The sequence below is a fragment of the Zea mays genome, chromosome 3, assembly GCF_902167145.1.
Source record: "Zea mays cultivar B73 chromosome 3, Zm-B73-REFERENCE-NAM-5.0, whole genome shotgun sequence".
Classification (NCBI taxonomy): Eukaryota; Viridiplantae; Streptophyta; class Magnoliopsida; order Poales; family Poaceae; genus Zea; species Zea mays.
Window position 1 is genome coordinate 237364371 of NC_050098.1, and position 20477 is coordinate 237384847.

General features: G+C 41.4%; 2 protein-coding genes and 2 long non-coding RNA genes across 6 annotated transcripts; all 4 read right to left on the bottom strand.

The window, feature by feature from the left end:
* Positions 1-346: 346 nt before the first annotated feature.
* LOC103651688 (pentatricopeptide repeat-containing protein At1g22960, mitochondrial) lies at positions 347-3665 on the bottom strand. 2 transcript variants are annotated; one of them, XM_008677396.3, is made up of 3 exons: positions 1150-3665; positions 789-1053; positions 347-635 (listed from the first exon to the last, which is right to left on the bottom strand). In XM_008677396.3, exon 1 carries the CDS (start codon positions 3341-3343, stop codon positions 1205-1207), a length of 2139 nt encoding a protein of 712 aa, XP_008675618.1. In that variant the 5' UTR covers positions 3344-3665; the 3' UTR covers positions 347-635; positions 789-1053; positions 1150-1204. The 2 variants fall into 2 exon arrangements, with proteins under 2 accessions (XP_008675618.1, XP_035822445.1); XM_035966552.1 differs by having other exon boundaries at positions 347-1053; positions 1150-3660.
* A 628-nt stretch (positions 3666-4293) lies between these two features.
* Positions 4294-5795, bottom strand: LOC103651689 (protein TIFY 3). 2 transcript variants are annotated; one of them, XM_020551210.2, is made up of 5 exons: positions 5672-5795; positions 5492-5578; positions 5353-5422; positions 5193-5250; positions 4294-4444 (listed from the first exon to the last, which is right to left on the bottom strand). In XM_020551210.2, the coding sequence occupies exons 1-5, from the start codon at positions 5765-5767 to the stop codon at positions 4303-4305; spliced, it is 453 nt and encodes a 150-aa protein (XP_020406799.1). In that variant the 5' UTR covers positions 5768-5795; the 3' UTR covers positions 4294-4302. The 2 variants fall into 2 exon arrangements, with proteins under 2 accessions (XP_020406799.1, XP_020406798.1); XM_020551209.2 differs by having other exon boundaries at positions 5353-5578.
* Positions 5796-8391: 2596 nt separating this feature from the next.
* On the bottom strand, positions 8392-8768 carry LOC118476782 (uncharacterized). The gene is made up of 2 exons (XR_004857439.1): positions 8685-8768; positions 8392-8601 (listed from the first exon to the last, which is right to left on the bottom strand). It is a non-coding gene; the product is annotated as an uncharacterized lncRNA (long non-coding RNA).
* Positions 8769-19786: 11018 nt separating this feature from the next.
* Positions 19787-20190, bottom strand: LOC109945359 (uncharacterized). The gene is made up of 3 exons (XR_002268515.1): positions 20104-20190; positions 19942-20013; positions 19787-19842 (listed from the first exon to the last, which is right to left on the bottom strand). It is a non-coding gene; the product is annotated as an uncharacterized lncRNA (long non-coding RNA).
* Positions 20191-20477: the final 287 nt, after the last annotated feature.

The following is a 20477-nucleotide window of genomic DNA, read 5'->3' on the forward strand; positions in this document are numbered from 1 at the left end:
GGACAATAGCATACCAAACTATGTTAGGCGTTAGCACCAATGTACCATTGAATCTTTCGTACGAGTACAAGCATATCATGTGATGTATTAGCTTGTCCATGATTATGATATTATGCATGTAGTCAAAACTCACTTGCATGCAGGCCATACACTTTCTTCTACTTAGTTTGTAAAAATCACTAACCAAGACCAAGTACCATGAAGTACATACATTCAGCTACAGGTTTGCACCTCAGATCCAACATCTTGCGAACTCTGGAGCTCTGAAGTTTTAACGCAAGTGAACAACAAATGCTGATATGAGCTGAAAATTTAAAGAACCTTTTTGGCAAAAAAAATGTTCATGTCAATAACAGCTGGCACAGAGCTGAATTTTTTAAATGAATAATCTTCTCATTAAATGATTCAATGAATGAGAATACAGTTACATATCTGACAGGTCAATATACTATGACTTATGCCTATGGCAAAATTTATGGTGATACAAGAATTATTCGTTACAAAAAAATCTTGGTTTGTTCTTACCAAGAGAAATCCTATATATAATTGAAGAAAGTCAGCCGCAAAGGACCATGTCCATTTACTGTCTCAGCTAGTTGGATGAGGAATTGAAGGCCAACAGGTTTCCAGGTTACCTTATCAAAAGGAAATAACAAAGGGGACGTATCAAGAGAGGTTTTTAGAAATGGAGCAGATGCCTACCACCAAGTTTTCACTAGAAAACATATTTCCATGGCTATGATACCAAGAAAGGAATTCTGACAAGGTTTAAGCAGCAAGGGGAAGACCTGTTTGTGATCAGCTACTGATTTAGGAAGCACCCAGCTGAATGACTAAAAGAACATGGTCCCAAAGTCTTGCTTTTCTTCTTTTGGATGGAATTGCCCCCAAGCTCCATCTACCATCGCTGACCAGCAAGAGGAAGGCATGTTTGTGCTTAACTATTCGTTTAGAAAGCACCCAGCAGCTTAACTCAGAGAATGTTATTTCAAACTCTCTTTTTGTTTCCAGTTTGAAATGAAGGGCCCAGGAACTCCATCTATCACCTCTGACCTGAAAACAAAAACGGAAATATTGTTGGATACATGAGCAAAGCTAGGTAACAAGACACTGATGAAGAGAAAAATGCATATACGAGAAATATCTTACAGGGAGATATCAGCGAAGCGAGGACAAAAGGACAAGCTTTCAGAGGTCAATCAATCTATTCACCCAAAATAACGTTATCCAAGTACTCAATTGTATGGTGCACGTGACCATCAAATCCCTTGAGCAAGGCTTTATGTGTTAAATAATCTGGATGAATACCATTCTGATGCATTTCAAAATAGAATCTCATTGCATCTTCCCAGTTGCCCACTTTACAGTTCCCATCTATCAACAAAGTATATGTGTATTTGTTTGCCACCAATCCCCTTTCTAGCATCTCATGAAAATGATGAGAAGCCAGTTGAGTTCTGCCCATCCTGCATAATGCATGTATGAGGACATTATATGTTATTTCGTTAGGTTCAACTCCTTCCTCCAGCATCTTTCGAAACCAACCATATGCTGAATAAAGGTTTCCTCTTCTACAATATGCATGAATAATAACAGTGAAGGTCACAGCTGAGGGTAGCAAACCATCTGAGATCATGTTATTAAAGATCTTTCTTGCTTCTCTTAGAAGTCCCCTTTCACAATGTGCATGAATCAAGCAAGTGTATGTGATACAGTCAGGCTGTAAACCATTACTGACCATCTTCATCTGCAGCTCTTTGGCATCTTTCAGGTTACCAGTCTTGCACAGTCCATGAATAAGAATATTGTATGTCACTGTATCAGAAGATATGCCTTCCAACATCAACACCTCTCTCAACTCGAAAGCTCTGGCAATATCCCCTAGGATTAGCTCCGCACAAATCCTTGTATTATAAGCAAAGCAATCTGGCTGCAAACCTTTGCTCAGCATCTCATCAAAGAATTCTCTTGCCATAGCAAGGCTACGCACATTAAGCGAACCCTTCATGAGAATTGTATATGTACAAACATTGGGCAAACAACCTTGCTCTCCCATTTCCTCTTTCAATATCCTGGCTTCCTCTAAATCACCTAATCTACAATAACCATCTATAAGAATGTTATAGGTCAAAACTGTCGGCGCTAACCCTGCACGCCTCAAATCGCCAAACAACAAAAGAGCCTCTTTCAAGTTACCTGCCTTACAATACCCATTTAGCAACGAATTGTAGGTGATCACGTCCGGTAGCAAGCCCATCGCCCTCATTTCCGCAAACTTCACCTGTGCAGCCTCTACCAGCCCACTTTGAAGCAGCCCATGAATCATCGCATTGTACGTCACCACTGTAGGCATAATGCCCTCATTCTCCATCTCCAACTGCAAATCGTATACCTTTTTGACACAGCCCCTTGCAAGCAACCCAGTGATAAGTGGGTTATAAGTGAAGGATGAAGCCTTCTTGGACAGCCGCATTCCCTCGACCAGCTCTGCTGCCTCCTCAAGGTCACCTTTCCTGGTCAACCCAGTAATCACCACATTGTACGTGACATCATTTGGCAAGCAACCACTCCCCCGGGTCTCCATCTCCTTCAGCAGCATGGCAACCTTGTCCTTCCTTCCCTCCTTCAAGAAAGAATCCAACAAAGTATTGTACGTGACAATACTGGGCTCAATCCCAAGCTCGAGCATCTCCTCATGCACAGCACAAATGTCATCCCACCTGGCCGCATCACGTAATACACGGAGCACACGGTTGCAGTCTTTAACGTCAGGGGCCACGCCGTGGCTTGCCATCTCGCGGAAGGCGGACAAGCACAGCGTCGAACAGGTGTCGAGCGTGGCGTCGCGGGCTTTGCATTCCTTCGAGTACTTGGTGGACAAGCGTAAGAGGAGGCTCAATAGTGACCGTGGAGCGGTAGAGAGGGGAGCGGACAGGAGGGACACCAGGGGGAGGAGGAGGTCGAGGTGCAGGGCGCGGAGGGAGACAGGGTAGGCGGCCCGGATGTGGTTGGCTCGGGCGAGCGGGATGAGGACGGCGGCGAACGCGGAGGCGGAGCGGGGGAAGCCACACGGAGTAGTCTCCGCCCACCGGAACAGCTGGCGCGCGAGGCCCGGGAGGCCGCGGAGCGCGGAGTGGACGTCGCCCGTGGCGAGCACCTGGCGGAGAGGCTCCGGCGGTGGGGGCTCAGAGGCGAGGAGCGCAGCGAACGGGTTCTCATCGTGCAGGGGCGGAGGCGGCGGAACCAGTGCCGGCAGGGAGGAGGAGAAGCGGATGCTGGAAATGGCTGCTACGACGGCGGCTACAGGAGCTTGTGCTTTGCAGTGTGGGATGTTGAATAGCATGGATTATGGTTCTTGTACCGCCAGGCGACGCCTCGCCATGAATGATGGCGTGGCGGCGGCGAGAAGGAATCTGTGGCAGTTTGCTGCCGCGCATCCACTAGATTCCGGCGCACGTATGCGGATTGGGGTCGAGGGCGCGCACCCCAGGCTGCGGCCCCCGACCTTTGGGGGGGGGGGGGGGGGGGGGGGGGGTGCTTGACTGAGATGCCCAGGAAGCGGCAGCGGCTGGTGAGACAGAAAGGCAGGAAGGCGCCTCGGGGAGAGGGATCGGAGGAAGGCAGGAAGCCAAGGCCACGTCCACGTTTACCTCGCTATCCAAATCATATCATATCATACATCATACTTGACTAGGTGTATGCCCGTGCTAGGGGTGGGCGTTCGGGTTACCCGAAATTTTCGAGTCGGGTAATTCGAGTTTTTAAAATTTTGGGTTTTGAGAATCGATATCCGAAATTACAACGGGTTTTTCAATACCCGAAAATTCGGGTACCCGGAATTTCGGGTTCGGGTTCGGGTATTCCCGAACTACCCGAACTATTGTGTTGGCTTCATAAAAACACATACACCCTATAAAATTAGTATAAAAATATAGTTTGAATAATGATATACATGGACATATAAAACACAAGCAATCTACAATCATAAGTTTTGCACACTTACACATAATTATAGATGTACAAATTAATAATTAAGCATGACATATGAGTACTTGACACATGAAAGTTCGGGTAATTCGGGTTCCCGATTGTGATACCCGAATTACCCGAAATAATTTCGGGTTTTGCAAGTTGCTATCCGAAATTCCCGAACAAAATTCGGGTTTCGGGTATTTCGGGTTCGGGTTCGGGTATTCCAGGTTCGGGTCAATTCCTCCACCTTGCCTCCCTCTGCACCCTCTACCTCGGCTTCTGGCGCTTCCCAGACAACGCCACGCTCCCGCAGGGCTACGCTTTCACCGTTCAGACTTCAGACTTCGCGGCTCCCCAACCTTTCAAGATACTGGGCCTTGCGCCCTGCTTGCCGTCCACAGTCATCTCCATTCCCGCTGACTCCATGCCATCGAACGACTTGGCGGGGCTGTACGGAGCTTTGCTCACGACCCTGTTTCGTGCCATCATTTATTTAATCACTTGAAATCAGTAGATCCACGATAAAAAAAAGTTATACTAAGAAACAATTCTAAACTCAGTTCTAAGATAAGGCAAAAACAGGCATCTAAAGCTTACATCAGAAAAAAAATGGTGCTAGTTTGCAACCTTGAGACTGGATCTTTAAGTGGCCAGCTTTTCCAAATAGAACAGGATAATACACAGGAACATCCCGATTCTCAAATATGTTATTTTCCTAACAGGGGAAAAACATGGTATTTGGAGCAGCTAAATGGGGGTAATGTTGGTTTTTGTATCTACTGCTGGTCCCAGAACTCTGTCTTGTGTTAATATCGATTTGCAGATTTTTTAAAAAAAAATCTCAAGGGAGTTACATGATCCAAGGCTATTTGCAGCTATATGTTGTATTATGGAAGCAGGCTCTCTACCAATCTTTCTGTGAAGAAATTATAGATTTTTTTAGGGATGTCATTGAGCACTTGTCAGCAGAAAGTGCAATCATTTAAATGCTATAACAGCAAATTTTATTTTATTTTTACCCTGCCTGGAGGACAAAAAACAGAATACGGTACAAAATATACTGTTGATTACTGTGGTGCCAATAGTCGGGGAAAAAATTAGTGTGGTACCACATACAGCAGTTTATAACAAAAGTTTTAAACATGTAGATTGTAGAATAAGAGGCCTAACAATAAGATTCAGAATATCAGAGCCCTGTTGCTCTCATGTATCATGCTAACCTGTCACGACGTTTCTCAAGGAAGCGATGGAGAGAGTGCCTCCTGGCAATGGGGAGATCTGGCCAACAGATCAAGATAGTTTAAAGACGTGTTGGACAATGTCAACACTGGAAAAGGTATTCCATTTATGGATTTTTACACAAAGATGCAGTGGTCTTACCAGCCTGAAGCTTGCTTATTGAGCTAGGGTCAGCAACAACCTGAGCTTGTCCAGCTGCTACAGAAGTGCTCTGCAGTGATGGAGACCGTGTAAGCACAGGAGAGAAGACTGCTGCTGGGGAGACAGTGGCTGTATGTACCATTGGAGGATTAAAAGCAGTGGCAGCACTGCCTTTGGTGGCTGCCGCAGCTGCCGCAGCTGCAGCTATAAGCATGATTGCCTGAGCCTGTCAATGCCAAATTAGTGTATTAGCATGTGTATTTTAACAGATGGTACAGAAGGACAAGATATCTGTAAATGGCGTGAAGATAATATTTACCTTTTCTGGTGGCACCGAGTCATACACACATACTGATCCACCATAGAAAATTGTAAGCTGTGTGGGATTAGCTGAAGGGTTCGACATCGGCAACATTGCAGACCTTGTAGTAAAGAATGCAAAAAAATAAGAACACACAAAGGCAGATAAAACAGCACCTCTGAATTGAAAGTAGGCAGATCCATGTCACTCCCACTACTGGTTCAGATAAAAGCATATCAGAAAGCCATGTGGTGGGTTCAAAACCGGCATAGGATAGAATGTGTGCGCGGACACGGGGGTAGAAAGCAATCGTCCTACTTCCTAAAATGATTAAAAAACGGAGGTAAAATTCTGATAGAAAGGTATGTCTACTTGGCCAGTGAACGGATTGGCTTTCTGGACAGTGGCGTTCAAATCATTTGTAGGCCTTAGTGATACAGATATCGGATCTAGTCACAACGATTTTTCCTGGAATCTGATTAATTCAGATGTCCCTATTGTTCAGAGCCTGGAACAACAAGATGAAATGGAACAGCAAGATGAAATGGAACAGCAAGATGGAACAGCAAGTTAAACACAATTCTGAATGAGCACGTCGATGCACAGCAAGATGAAACAGCAAGAATTCAGAATTTCAACCAATTCATAAAAAAATCATAGAGAAATAGCATTATATGATCGGTTTTGTAGAGCTCACCCGATGGCGTTGCTTCCACTTTTGAAAAAAAGACAGCCCTAGAAGCTCGAATATGTGATCTCTCATTTCATCATTAGTCACAAGCAAACAATTTAGTTTGATCGCTGCATATAGCCAATACCTGGATGTTTGCATCTCATATAATTAGAAACATCCAGGAGGAAACATAACAATGAAGAAAACTGAATAATCAACAAACTATGTGATAATAGATGTCTGTGATCTCTACAGAATTACAACATAAACAAGAAACACCTCCTGGTTTACAAGAAAAGGTGGCCGCAACCACAAGGTCTTTCCGTTGTCTTTGAGAATTGAGCATAAACAGCAAGTTCAGAGATACTGAAGGCTAGAAACTTAGCATTACCAGTCATCATTTGACCCACTTGGTGAAGTATACAAAGCCCCATTTGTTCTCCAGGTCTCAATCAAATGCCTATTAGATGGATTTTCCATAAGCTTGGAAATTCATTTATTGTGTAGTATGACAAGTGGCCATTTTCCATGATATCTATCTCGAAGCTCTGTTATAACGCCATCCAGCTGCTCTATATTAAGCATGCAAAGTTGAACAATAATTAGCATGCACTGCTTAATTCTCGATGTCAACATGTTGAAATTCAGGGCAAAGTGGTGCACAGACCTGGGTCAAACTGAAACCGCCCTCCGCAAAATTTGGTTGATATAGTGCAATATTCGCACCATCGACTATAGCTCGGTAGTCTTTATTTGCTTCCAACCACTCCTATAACAGTCATAACCAGCATGTGAGATTATGTTCACAAATGGGTATTGTTTCTAATACAGGAAGAACCAAAGAAACAAAGTTACATCAATAAGCAAGATCTATTGGCATACAACTACAATGCATTAGCTATAACACAAGTTATAAGTGACAGCTTAGTCTAGTTATTAGGATATAGGATCAGCTACATGAACAAGCAGTTAGAACCCCGTTTTATCTGAAGGATGGGCAAAACAGGAAGCGATTTCTAGGTGCACAAGGATGCCTCAAATATGTGGCTCAATTCCTCGGCTTAATTCCTCTGATGTACATAGGCTCATCGAGCACCAATCATGTTTACATACTTAAAGCACACATCAGGTCACCATTAGTAGTTAGTGTAAAATATGGCAGAATGCACCATCTTCCCGTCTATTTCCCCCCATAATATTGTTTCTCCGTGATTTAGCAAATGAATAATCAACTTCAGTTGGCAGTGAGATAACCAGAATGCCAACATCAACACGTGCGAGCCATTGAAAGTTGAGAGGTAGGTAATCACAGGTCACAACAATGGGAGAGGGAAGTAATCACAGGTCACATCATCCCACAGCGTTATCTTTAAATTGATCATAGCATATTTCTTTCATAATCTACAGCCACAAGGGACACTAAGTCACTGAGATACAGGGGCGACGAATCATTTCCACTCTATAATCTATATATTCAACACCAGTCCAAGTCTAGACAAACAAACATGATGACAAACAAACATGATGACAGGAGATTCCTAATGTTTTCTTCAGTATGTTTGTGAAATATATGCAGTCCAAATTATTCTTCCTTAACTGACAGCAAATGCACTATAAGATTTCAAGTATATCTTCACGAAAACATTATGTTTTTCATGTATTAAACTATCATGATGCAGTTTAACTGAGAACCAAGGATATTGATTGTCCATCTCAAGCTATCTAATGCAAAGTAAAAAAAGAAATGTCATATAGAATCCAACAAGGTTGCAAGTAAACATGTGCACCAGTTCAATCACAAACCAGATTGGCTCTATGTACAGAAGAAAGGAAACTTTCAACAGGACTACCATCAATGAGTTAAACTGCATCTAGAAATTTAGCACTATCATCTACAATCAGCTTAGTTCTTGTAAAATTGAGACCATCCCGATAATATCAACAAGCAATGTTTTAGGTAAAGGGTACACCAACGAACCAAGTTAGACAACTGATACTTGTGTAATGAGAACTATGTGTGTGTCGAAGGAAATCAATTACCTCACATTTTTCTGCTCTAATTTTGTTGTTGCCATTACAGTATTTCAAACACAGTTGGCCTAGGAAATATAAGAGCTTAGGAAGAATAAATTCCACTGAAAGGGTATGTTGATGAACAGCTTTTAGAGACAATAATTCTACCTTTGCAAAATGAGCATGCATCAAACATGCCTCCAAATATGTAGCTTTCCTTGCAAGACGGAAGAAGGAAATAAAGTTCCCCATTCTGCATGCTCTGAATGTATAGGAAATGTAGGCATTAGATGAAAGCTATTACAAATATGGTAAGCACAAAATAATGCTTGATGGTATGACTACCTTGCAACTTCTCTTGCAAACAAGATCTCTGGACTGCCTCTAATTTCACGAGACATCTTAGCAAGATCCAGAGAAGTCCACTGAAACCAGACAGTAGGTATATTGCACCAATGCGAACTTGCAAGCAGGAAAAACAGTGTCAGTGAAATGACCATGAAGGACGAATGGTTGCAACACTTAACTGAAATGAATGGTTGGATCGATATTGGTGTACCATGAAAATGATTTTAAAAGCTTACCAAATCCAAATTGCTGCTCAAGGCGGATTCCAATAAACAGCAAACTTAGCATGTTCACAACCAAATGGATTAGGCCAGCATGGAGCCAGTTGCAGTCTGATCGTCCTTCATCTGCTCCACATTGTCCTATACCCCCTGCTGCCACATCATAATCTGCACCTCGATCACCCTCTGCTCCTCCTATCTAAAACTCCCAGCTCCAACCAAAAAAGGTGAGCTTGGTATCTAGGTGCATCAATAGAAAAAATGGATTTCGCGTGTAGATGACAAGATGTAAAATGGATTTAGTACACTGCACCCTTAATAGTTAGTAGAGATTTAAAACATGTAAACCACACACAAACCATATTGGTCTACATCAACCTGTTTATTGATGCAACCTCAATTAAAATTATGATGTCTTACAATATTTAATAATAGTCAAATATGTCGACAACCGTACATTAATCTAATCTTTTTTAGCGATACTGATAAGTCGTTGTTGTATATTTGGAGGGATAGCATAGTGGCATGAATTCTCCTCATAACTTAATAGATCAATTACAAAGTTCCTTCGAATAATTTTTGCATCCTACACACAAAGACATAAGAGAACAAAACGTCAAATTTATATTATGTAACTGAAATGTATGTTTGAACATGAACCAAACGTACTCCACTCACCCTATTAAATTCCATTCGTCTACCACTCCCCCACATAACCATAGCTTGTAGAACGAAGTAGCTTGTATTAACCCTACAAAATAATGTTTGGCCAACTATATTATATACAATGGTTATCATAGACATAATTTAAACTGTCGAGAACATGGTATTGAGAAAATACCCTTTTAAGTCCATCGGAAGACCAGACCGAATTGTATGTTCCCACTTAAAAATATCATCTGCCCATCCAGAACGTTTCTTATTGTAGGCAATCTTATATTTCTTGGAGGCCATAATAATTGCTTCCGCAAACCTCTTGTATGGCATGTGTTTACACCAATCTTGAGTGGGTGTAAAGTCTATAAAAGTTACGTGCTTTTTACCATGATCGATTACGAAAAGTGCATAGCATCCGTTGAATTTCCATGGCATAAGAACCTACAAAATATCAGTCATTAGGATTGCAACGAAGTGTCTTTTATAAATACATTAGAAATGAACAAATACTTACATATTTACAACCAGTGATATAATAGTTCAATGAAGGCCAACAGTCGAGTGTGTTAGCTAACTCTTCTGCTGTAGGATCCTGATGGTACTTTGGAAGTTTACCAAAACCAACCATTCTCTAGATAAATATATATACATGTCCACATGAGGATTGTATGTATAGATAAAATATATTACTACATTATTGATTGGAAACAAACTTACCCAGAAGCGCGTGTCCATATAATGTTTTTTATCCTTTATCATTTCATCTTTCGACATATGTGACTCTTTAATGGCCAACAATCGAACAGCCATGTCAAAACATTTTAGAGTCATATCTAGATTTACCCTTAATACGTTTTGCAGGTCTTTGACAGATATTTCTATCTTAAAAGGGTTGAAACTTCGCACCCATGTCATCCTGTAATGGAACATGACAAAAGTATATATCAAAACTCTATGTAGTTGGTACATATAAAATAGGTAAAACAATGAGCACTTACTCTAATGCCGTATCATCTTGGATTGTCATGATGTAATCACATAGAACATCTATTAAATCGGCTTTGGTCACTGGCATGTCCTTTGTGGAAAGGCCACTCAGTAAAAATTCATTAGTGCACTCATCGGTCGAGATTTTTATAGGAGTTCTTTTATCCCAATCATGAACAAACCACTTTTCTAAGTCTGCTTGAGTGATGGGGCCATCATCATCTTCCATCAATACTTCGCTCTTTTCAGATACACAAAGTAGTTTCCTCTTCTTAGGATTTGTGGGACTATCTAATATCTGAACATCAGAGGAGCATCCAGCATCGACTTCTTTGTCATACTTGTATAACGGACACCCCTTTCTCTTGTTTATATCTGAAGATAGTAATATAGCAGCCAATTTTTTCCTAAAGTGTGACATGTCATCCTGCAAATAAGAAACAATTTATTTAGCAATTATATGTATCAATTGGTTTGGCATAATAACAGAAGACAGCAAACAGATATTCATGTTATAGCCACATGTAATTTATTGTTAAAAAAGAGACCCATCAGAAAGTGCAAACTGCCAACAAGAAAATCTGTGCATGTGATAAATATGCAGGTTGCAGTTATGTTCACAGTGTATGCAAAGCAAAACGACTGAACCAATCATAAAAAATCGTCGGTCGTACGACAAACAACAAAGGCGAGCACGACCTGGAACAGTAGGGATGCAAACAAGTCTGCAGCCTGAAAGAAAGCTCTACCACAATTCACGACGTCCATGATGCACGCATAATGTCATAGTAGTAATAATATACCTGGGTAAAATTATCAGATAGTTCATCCCCTGTCCAGTATTCGATATAGTTTAGTAGAAAGAGGCCACACGAGGAGCTACATCAACCAGATGATAAAATGTCAAGATTAACAACAATGAATATTAATAGCAACACATATGAATGTATGGTGTACCTATCTGTTTGCTTTGCATATTCCATTTCTATTTCTCTAAGTGGCCAAGAAGCAACTCGGAGGTCTGGCCACCTGTGATCTTTTAACTCCTTACGCTGAGATACCATATCAATTTGTCTTTGGAGTCCTTTTATCTTTATATTATTATAAAAACATAGATTTAGAAGTTGAGATTTTAAGTTAATAAGGGATTAGTAATTGTTGAGTTTGTATAAACTCACAGTGTCAATGAGGTCATTGCGACCGGATGATGTACCAAGTGAGTCGAGCACTTGTATCTCCATATTTCGTGCATTGATCACGGCAAGATACCAGTGCATTTCTCGGATATTTATTGGAATAAACACCTACAAGTCAATTATAAATATTGCATAATAATACATGTAAACACTAATCATGTAGATTGCAATCTCGTATTTACCATGTCATGGTCTAGATAAAGTAAAACCCTTCTTTCGGCGCTAGATATTTGTGCCATGTCTTTACTTGGATATAACTCATCTGTTTTAGTGTCAACATCACCGTCTCGCTTTAGAAAGTTGAACTGAAAAGCATTTTCTATGTGTACACGACCTCCAGATCGGCATTTTAGATGCTCTTGAGCTTTTATTAAATTTATGTAACAGTCTATCACCTGCAAGTATGTAAGTTATGGTTTAAAATACCAGGTTGAGTATCTTGGAAGTGTGGTGCTCCTAGCTAGTTGAGTTATCATGAATTACCTCATCACCTAGATATGCGTCCGGTTCAAATAGGCATTCCATCCACTTCCTTTCCACAAAGGCATCATCAATAAGCACGACTTCTACCCTTGGTTCACAAGGGATTTCTTTAATCCAATCGATGAGTGCAAGATCACCCTGCGTGCAAATATAATCTACGAACAAAACAGTCATGAGATCAAACATAAATCACTTGCAATAAAAACAATACAAATTGATCCATACGGTAGTCTGGAAGTTATCATACCTTTTGGAACTATTGTAGTAGTCACCGATGTTTTTGGCTTGTTATGAGACAAGGACATTAGTAGAGATTCATCTATAGATAATGTATTATCTCTTTGGATGACCGTAAGTGCAACATTTTCCTCTTTAGACTCCATCCACGAGAGACAAAAACCTATAATCATTGTTACTAATGTATTATTTGATACACGATTCAAATGTTTGTACTATAACCAGCTAAACAATTTTACATGCATTAGTGATAACGTAACAATGAACAATCAATATTGCAAATAAAATGATATAAACATATTGTAGAGGGGAGGCGGCGGCAGTCTACAGTCAATCATTTGAACGCAGATTTACGTAACATTTTTCTCCAGAGACTAACATACTGCACTGGAGTTATTAACTTCAATAAATAAAATATGAGACTGATTGTACATTTTTTGACCCCAATAAAATATGAAGTTGCATAAAACCTCAAATTGTCCACAACCCGAAACATCCGCATATAGTGTTCACATACAGTGTTGGCCGAGTTTACAGACATTATACCGACAGAAACAAATTCACATTCCAGCTACGGCGTAAGGACCTCCTTATAGACGATATTCTTTGTGTATGTTACGCCATTTATTGTTGACTTCTTTTCCACCCCTTCTTCATTTTATCATCAGTGACTGGAATTACAAGTACCTTCACATTCAATCGAGTTGTGGCCCTTGAGAGAGCAACATATAGCTGGCCATGAGAGAATACTGGTTCGGGCAAGTACACAGCAACATTAGGAATCGTCTGTCCCTGAGATTTGTTAACAGTCATGGCGAAACTTAGTCTTACCGGAAACTGCTTCCTTTTAAAATGGAAAGGGAACATCTCGTCATCAGAAGGGCACAAGGGTATACGAGGCAAGAAAACCCGCATTCCAGCATGCTGACCAAGGACAATTTCAGCATCGATACTATTTTTTTGGAAACCACGTACCACCAGCCGTGTACCGTTGCAAAGTCCGTTAGCAGGGTCTATATTCCTAAGCAACATGATTGGACACCCAATTTTGAGCTTCAGAACGTGCGGGGGTAGTCCATTAGGAGTCAGTGTGTTTAGGAATTCCGATGGATAATAGTTATTAGGATCGTCCACCGCGGTGTCAAAGCTATGGTACATCATCTGCTCCTGTTGGAAACGATCAATCATCCTCATATTTATCATATCCACCCAGTCGTTCCGAGTAGTCAATATTTCTCTTGAAGTGATGTAGCTTGTATTAGACATGTTTTCGTTTAGACTGGGGTAAATGTCATCTATCAATCTATCAAGGTCGCGGTCATCACCGGTATATGGCACACATACCTCATCTGGAAGACGAACATCACCATCGCTATTCACTTCCTCAGTTCCACCACCGACACACAACAAATATTCTGCAAACCATGGGTCGCTCTTTGCTCTCATGTTGCGAACAAGCTTTAGGTGGCACATTGATTCCCATAGGTAAGAACTCCGTAGAGAGGCAGCAACTATCTGAGCCCTTGACCCCTTACGTACAACATGGAGTACTTGTCTGAAATCTCCCCCAAACACAATAGTCTTCCCACCAAAGGGCAGACCAGGGCGTCCCATGATATCACGCATGCTGTTGTCCAATGCTTCAATTGATTGTCTCTTAGCCATTGATGCCTCGTCCCAAATAATCAGCGACGCTTTCTGTAGCAACTTCGATGTCCCACTTTGTTTCGTGAAGGTACATATAGCACCATCATCAATAGTAAGTGGTATCTTGAAGCGTGAATGGGCAGTTCTCCCACCAGGCATTATGGAAGCCGCAACCCCAGATGTAGCTGTTGCAACTGCAATCTTGTCCTGACTACGTAGCACCGCAAGCAATGCCTTATACAGATAAGTCTTTCCAGTCCCACCAGGCCCATCCACAAAGAACACACCGCCATTACTGGTGTCAACAACAGATAAGATCTTTTCATATGCAGACTTCTGCTCCTCATTTAGGGTTTCTTGCAAAGCAACATCTTCTGTCGTCGCCTCGATACTTAACTCCTCGTAAATCTCTCTATCAATACCTTGTGAATCGTCATATCTATCGATGATAGCGGGGAGAGGGAATGTCTTTATGTCTTTACCCATTGACTGCAACATGTTTCTAATGTCAATCAAGACCATCTGCTGCAAATGGGTTTTGCTCTGAGTAATACGATGATAATCCTCGGACATTGTGTCAAGGTGTCTCTGCCACAATTCGGCCACATCATTCGGCTCGCAGTATACCAGTATCGTTGCAACAACCTTCGTAGCGCTGATGGCATTTGGTAAAGAGCAGCTTCATTGAGACACTCATCTATTGTGTTGTCTGCTTCAAGTAATCCCCTTCTTTGTGCTGCCTCACGAAACGATGGTAGTGTGTCACCGTCTACTGTCCTTAGATCCACATAGGAGGTAGCACCAGTCACATGGTTTAGGAGGAGCCGAAGATAGAAGCGCTCCCCTTCAGATGGTAGAGCAGAGACGATTCTACCGACTTGTCCACCCGTATTTTGTTTCCTCCTTTGCCACACTTTGCCCTGCTTCCAAGTGTACCACTCAGGGAAGTCACGATACAGGATGCCCCGAGCCTCCTCGTACAGCTTATTCGCCTCAAAATATGCTGTAATCATTGACCTATCAGCACCGGGATGGTTGACGACTCGCTCGACCATTTGTCGCTCGTGAAACGTCACCATGTGCATGTTTGGAAGATGGAGTTGCAGCTGCATCACAGATGGAGAGTTTTGACTAAGCTCAAATCCATATATCCTCCATAAGGCTTCCGGAGGAGTCACCCACCTTGCATCTCTATACTGTTGTATCTCATCTACATCACCATTTTCCTTACTCGCATCTCTCATAACAACAGACGCACGATCATGGCCTTTGTATATGTACTTGAACAGGTACTTAACAGCCTTGATGCTCCCACACGCCTCAACATTGATGTGACAGTTGAAGAGCCGAAGGAGGTAAGGGTTGTAAGGGACAACCCATCTATTGTCCAATTCACATCCTCGAACCTTTTCCTTACGTCCATCGTCACGACGTCTGTAATTAGGATATGAATCCTTCCCTTGCATGGTTGCCTCACGGAAATGCCGGGGGTATTGATTCTTGCACGATGAACGACCCTTAGTGCATGGGCAGTTAGGGTTTAGCGACCCGCACGGGCCATGCATCATATGCTTGATAACCATCTTTCGCAGTTCAGGGTACTTGTTGGATGGGATCTCAGCTGAGATCAAAAGGTCATACTGTTCAGGGCACGTGAGCTTGTACTTCCTTTGCATGATGAGTAGAAAATGGGCATGTGGCAAACCTCGTTTCTGAAATTCCATGACGTAGACGTAGGCTCGGACTTTACCGAGAATATCCTGTTTAGTCAACCTATGCTTTAGCTCCTGTAGTTTCGCATGAAAGACACGCACTACAAGATCCGGACGATCTTGCGGTGTCTGTCCAGGTAGAAGCTCTCTCCGTATCTCATCCCAGTTAGGGTTACATGTCATGGTAAGAAAGATGTTTGGTTTACCAAACTTCCGCACCAGAGCCATAGCATCCATATATCGACGTCTCATGTCACGAGGACCGCCAATAAACGACGGTGACAACACAGTTCGCTTTCCAACCTTCTCTCCTCTAACATCGCCATCTAACATGCTATCCACCAAGCCCCGGTATAGATCTGCCCTTAACCGATCCTGGTTCTTACGTATGAAATCTAAACGGGAGCTCTCAATCTTAATGTATGTGTCGACCGCGAACTGCTGGAAAAGCCGTTTACCATGAAGTATTGGATTGAATACCCCTGGACGTATCTGGAATTTGTAGCAGTAGTAATCACGCACGGACACACATAGATGGGTAGGAGGTTCTGCATACACAAGAATCGATTATTTAGTGATGCCGAAAACATATTTAATAATGTGAACAACGTAGAAATTACAAAGAAACAACTAACCCGCATCTGCATCATTTGCATTACTTGCCCTATGTGTCGCCCGGTATGCATCCACTTCGTCCATGGATACACCAACCTTTGGGATATTTGCATGCCATCCAAGTTCACCTCTAGGGAAGAACAGTGGATATGATAGCGCATCGTAGCATCCATGGTATGAGCGGATGCCATGGCTTGACCTATCCTTCCCATGTAGCATAACACTCTTGCTGAACTGGCCTCGTCGTTCGCTCCCCTCGATCCAGACAGCGGCCACCTCCGAAGTGAGAGGTGTGTTATATGTCTTCTGATTCAACGTCTGGTCAAGGTTCAATGCGATGTGATAGTCAGCAAGGTTCTCAACATGACCCATGCTCCTAAGGTGCTCAGAGTATGGATTTCCACGAAGTATGCCAACTATCTGTTTAATAACCTCTTGGTCTTTTTGAATCTGATCTTCACGACACTTACGGAATCGATGCTCGAGACTGGGATCATCATCGTAAAAGTGAAGCTCTAGGTGTTTATGATCTGCCCCACATTCACTACCGAATGACTTGATATTATGGTACATCATGCCTTGTGCACGGAATGTGTATATACCAGAATCCCTCATATTAGTTGTCATACTGTCGAGGCAACAGTACAGGGAAGTGAAAGAAAAATGGCCATTAAAAAACCTGATGTTATCACGAAAGTGCCTAGCATCAGAGTCTGCACTATCCCACAACCTCCTGAGCTGGGGAGGGGTCTCTAGTGGGGCTAGCTCAACCTTCCCACCTCGACAGCAAAACCCAAGCGGCTCATACTCAAACTTCTTCGCAGTGCAATAACCACAGTCGGGAACGTGCTTCAGCATATGTGTTTCTTCAGGGATGTTACTGTAGACCTTGTCGTACGGGTCAGGCACATCAGTGACAACAGATAGATCTTGAGTACCATCTATCTCGAAGTCCTCGTTAGTGTCCTCATCTGATATTTTTTTGGAAAAGAACGATTAAGACATTTGAATTTAGGTACGCATTGGTATTGTAATAGAAATTGACATAAGTACATTTACCAGCGAATATATATCCCTCGTTCTCATCATTATCCTCTCCGAATATGACACCCTCATCATCGTCATCAACTGGATCGTGAAAATACAATCCAAGTAAAAGACAGGGCATTCAGGGTTGAGAAAATATATAACCTCAATAAAGATTTTTAACAATTACCATTGGAAATGAACCTTGGGACCGACTGGCTTTGCTCCAACCCACTTCGTTGTTCGACCATGTTTGCACTCCCATTTGTTGCCACGATCGCACTTTGGCGTGTATTCCTATATTGTACTGATGGAAACACGTGTTTAGTTGGACTACATTGTATCGTCGTCGTGCAAGATCCATTTAAAACTGGTTAGTATAATTACCAGTGTTGTTGATCTCTATAGTTGAACCGGGTTGTGTCGAATCATCCATTTGTCCGACGTCACTGATAGTATCCTCAGTCAAAGTAGCCACGTTACGTGCAACGTTTGCTTCAAATTTCTTGTTTTGACGGGCTAAGATAGCTTGTCTTTCACCACGCAGAACATGATGTTTACGTCTTAGTGGCTCAGTAGACATATCGGGTGAACCGACATCCTCAGTTTGTGTTGAAGCTGGCATGAAAGGTGTACTGGTGTATTCAGGGATAACCCAGTCGCATGCGTTATCAGAGGATGAATCAGGTTCCGATACATATGCTGTAGGGTGTAGAACCTCAGAGGTATATGTTGGGACCTCCATGGCGATGGACCCCTGATTCAAAGTGCTAGCTTGCAGTGCTCTACGCTTTCTTATGTACTCTAACTTTCCCTCTTTCCGCCTTGGTGTCTGATTATACAACCTAAGCTGTTCATTTTGGTCACCTATAAAATATGAACACAATTACTTTCGAATTGTAGGTTTATGCGCAGATTTATTAATTAAAATGTGACGTTTTTCATCACCTCCTGACACATTGGGCATCACATTGTGTCCCTTGTTTCGTTGACGTGCTTCACGACGCTTCCTATTCTTCTCGTTTTTTTGTTCAACGGACATCGCTGCATATCTTTCCCTATCCCTTTTCCTCTTACGCTCCTTAGCATCGACCATTGGTCCGAGCAATTCATTTTGATCACCTATAATGTAAGTTAGTGTATTAGTGTTCCCTACTTACTACGTTTCGACGATGTATGGTCAGTTTGTATATTGACCTTTACCTCTAATGATATTGGTAGAGATGTCTGTGAATGGTTTGCGACCGGCATTATGTCCCATTTGATCTATAACAAGAACAGTACCCGAGAAAACATGAGCATAAAAATAATACTGCAAGAACCAAGGGTGAAATGATATGTCTGCAATAAATCAAGCTAATAGAAGATCAAAAAAGATGCCCTTGGTAATAGAGGTTATAGAAACAAGCATCATAACCGAGAGTAAAGAGATAAGACCTAGAGAGAGAGGTGATAGGAGAACAATTTTGGTGTCCGTATAAGATATTGTATTATATTCCAAGTTTGAACTGCGTAGATGGATATGGGTGACGCGCTAAGTAATTGTTTTAATAACTCTGGTGATGTGGAATATCATTTCTGGAGCACGCCGAGCTCCTATAGATGGGCTTCGGTATACCGAATGTACATTAAATATGTTCCGGATTAGATCTGTATATTTGACGTAATTTCACGATAGAAGTTACGAATTTAATGTCAAACATGACACAACATTAAACCAATATAGTGTTCTAAATGGAAAACATACGGGCTAAACGATTTGATGTTCCACTTATTCATTGATATGCCCTTGGTAATAGAGGTTATAGAAACAAGCATCATAACTAAGAGTAAAGAGATAAGACCTAGAGAGAGAGTTGATAGGAGAACAATTTTGGTGTCCGTATAAGATATTGTATTATATTCCAAGTTTGAACTGCGTAGATGGATATGGGTGACGCGCTAAGTAATTGTTTTCATAACTATGGTGATGTGGAATATCATTTCTGGAGCACGCCTAGCTCCTATAGATGGGCTTCGGTATACCGAATGTACATTAAATTTGTTCCGGATTAGATCTGTATATTGGACGTAATTTCACGATAGAAGTTACGAATTTAATGTCAAACATGACACAACATTAAACCAATATAGTGTTCTAAATGGAAAACGTACGGGCTAAACGATTTGATGTTGCACTTATTCATTGATATGTCCCAGTAGAACAAAATGTTTTACAAACCTTGACACATGTAAGTTACATCAATAACAGTACATGTATTCCATCATAAAATTCAGATTTGCAAAAGTTACAGACTCTATCTACTCCTTTGGTCGTCAAGATATCTAACGGCAAACTGACGATCGTTCCGCGCCACCAAAGCCTTTTGAATTGCTGCAATGAGTGCAACATTTAATCACATGTATACTCAGTTCACAATATAAAGAAAACAAGAACATAATTTTGATGTAGGTAATCTTATAAAATACTTACGTTCAAAATAATGGGTGTTGTGATGGAACGGTTTGAAGTGTATTGTTGTATGGTCAGTTGATTCGAGACACTCTAGAATAGCAAATTTAAATATTCAATATTAATCATTATAAAAGAAAATTAGTGAATAATGTGTTTGCAAGGCGTAAACATTTGTTGTACCTTGTTTTCTGAACCGCCGAAACATGGTCCCAATTATGATGCTATAATTCTCATTAGCCAACGCCCAGCGAAGTGCATTTTTATTTAGTAAATCGCCCCAAACTTTAATGGTATGTAAAGACCACCTTATGACATTGATGTTGTGAAGAATATATCAGTACTAATAGATTTAACATCATATCGGTAATATATTAATGGAATGTACCTAGCATCCATTATAACAATCTTCTTGAATGTACCCCACATTGTGCGATGGATTATATCCAAGTGGACTACAATAGCCATAATGTCTACAAAAAGCACAATTAAATATGGATTAATACTCAATTTTGTGTAAAGGAAATTTTAATAGGGTTAGTAGATCGATATATTCT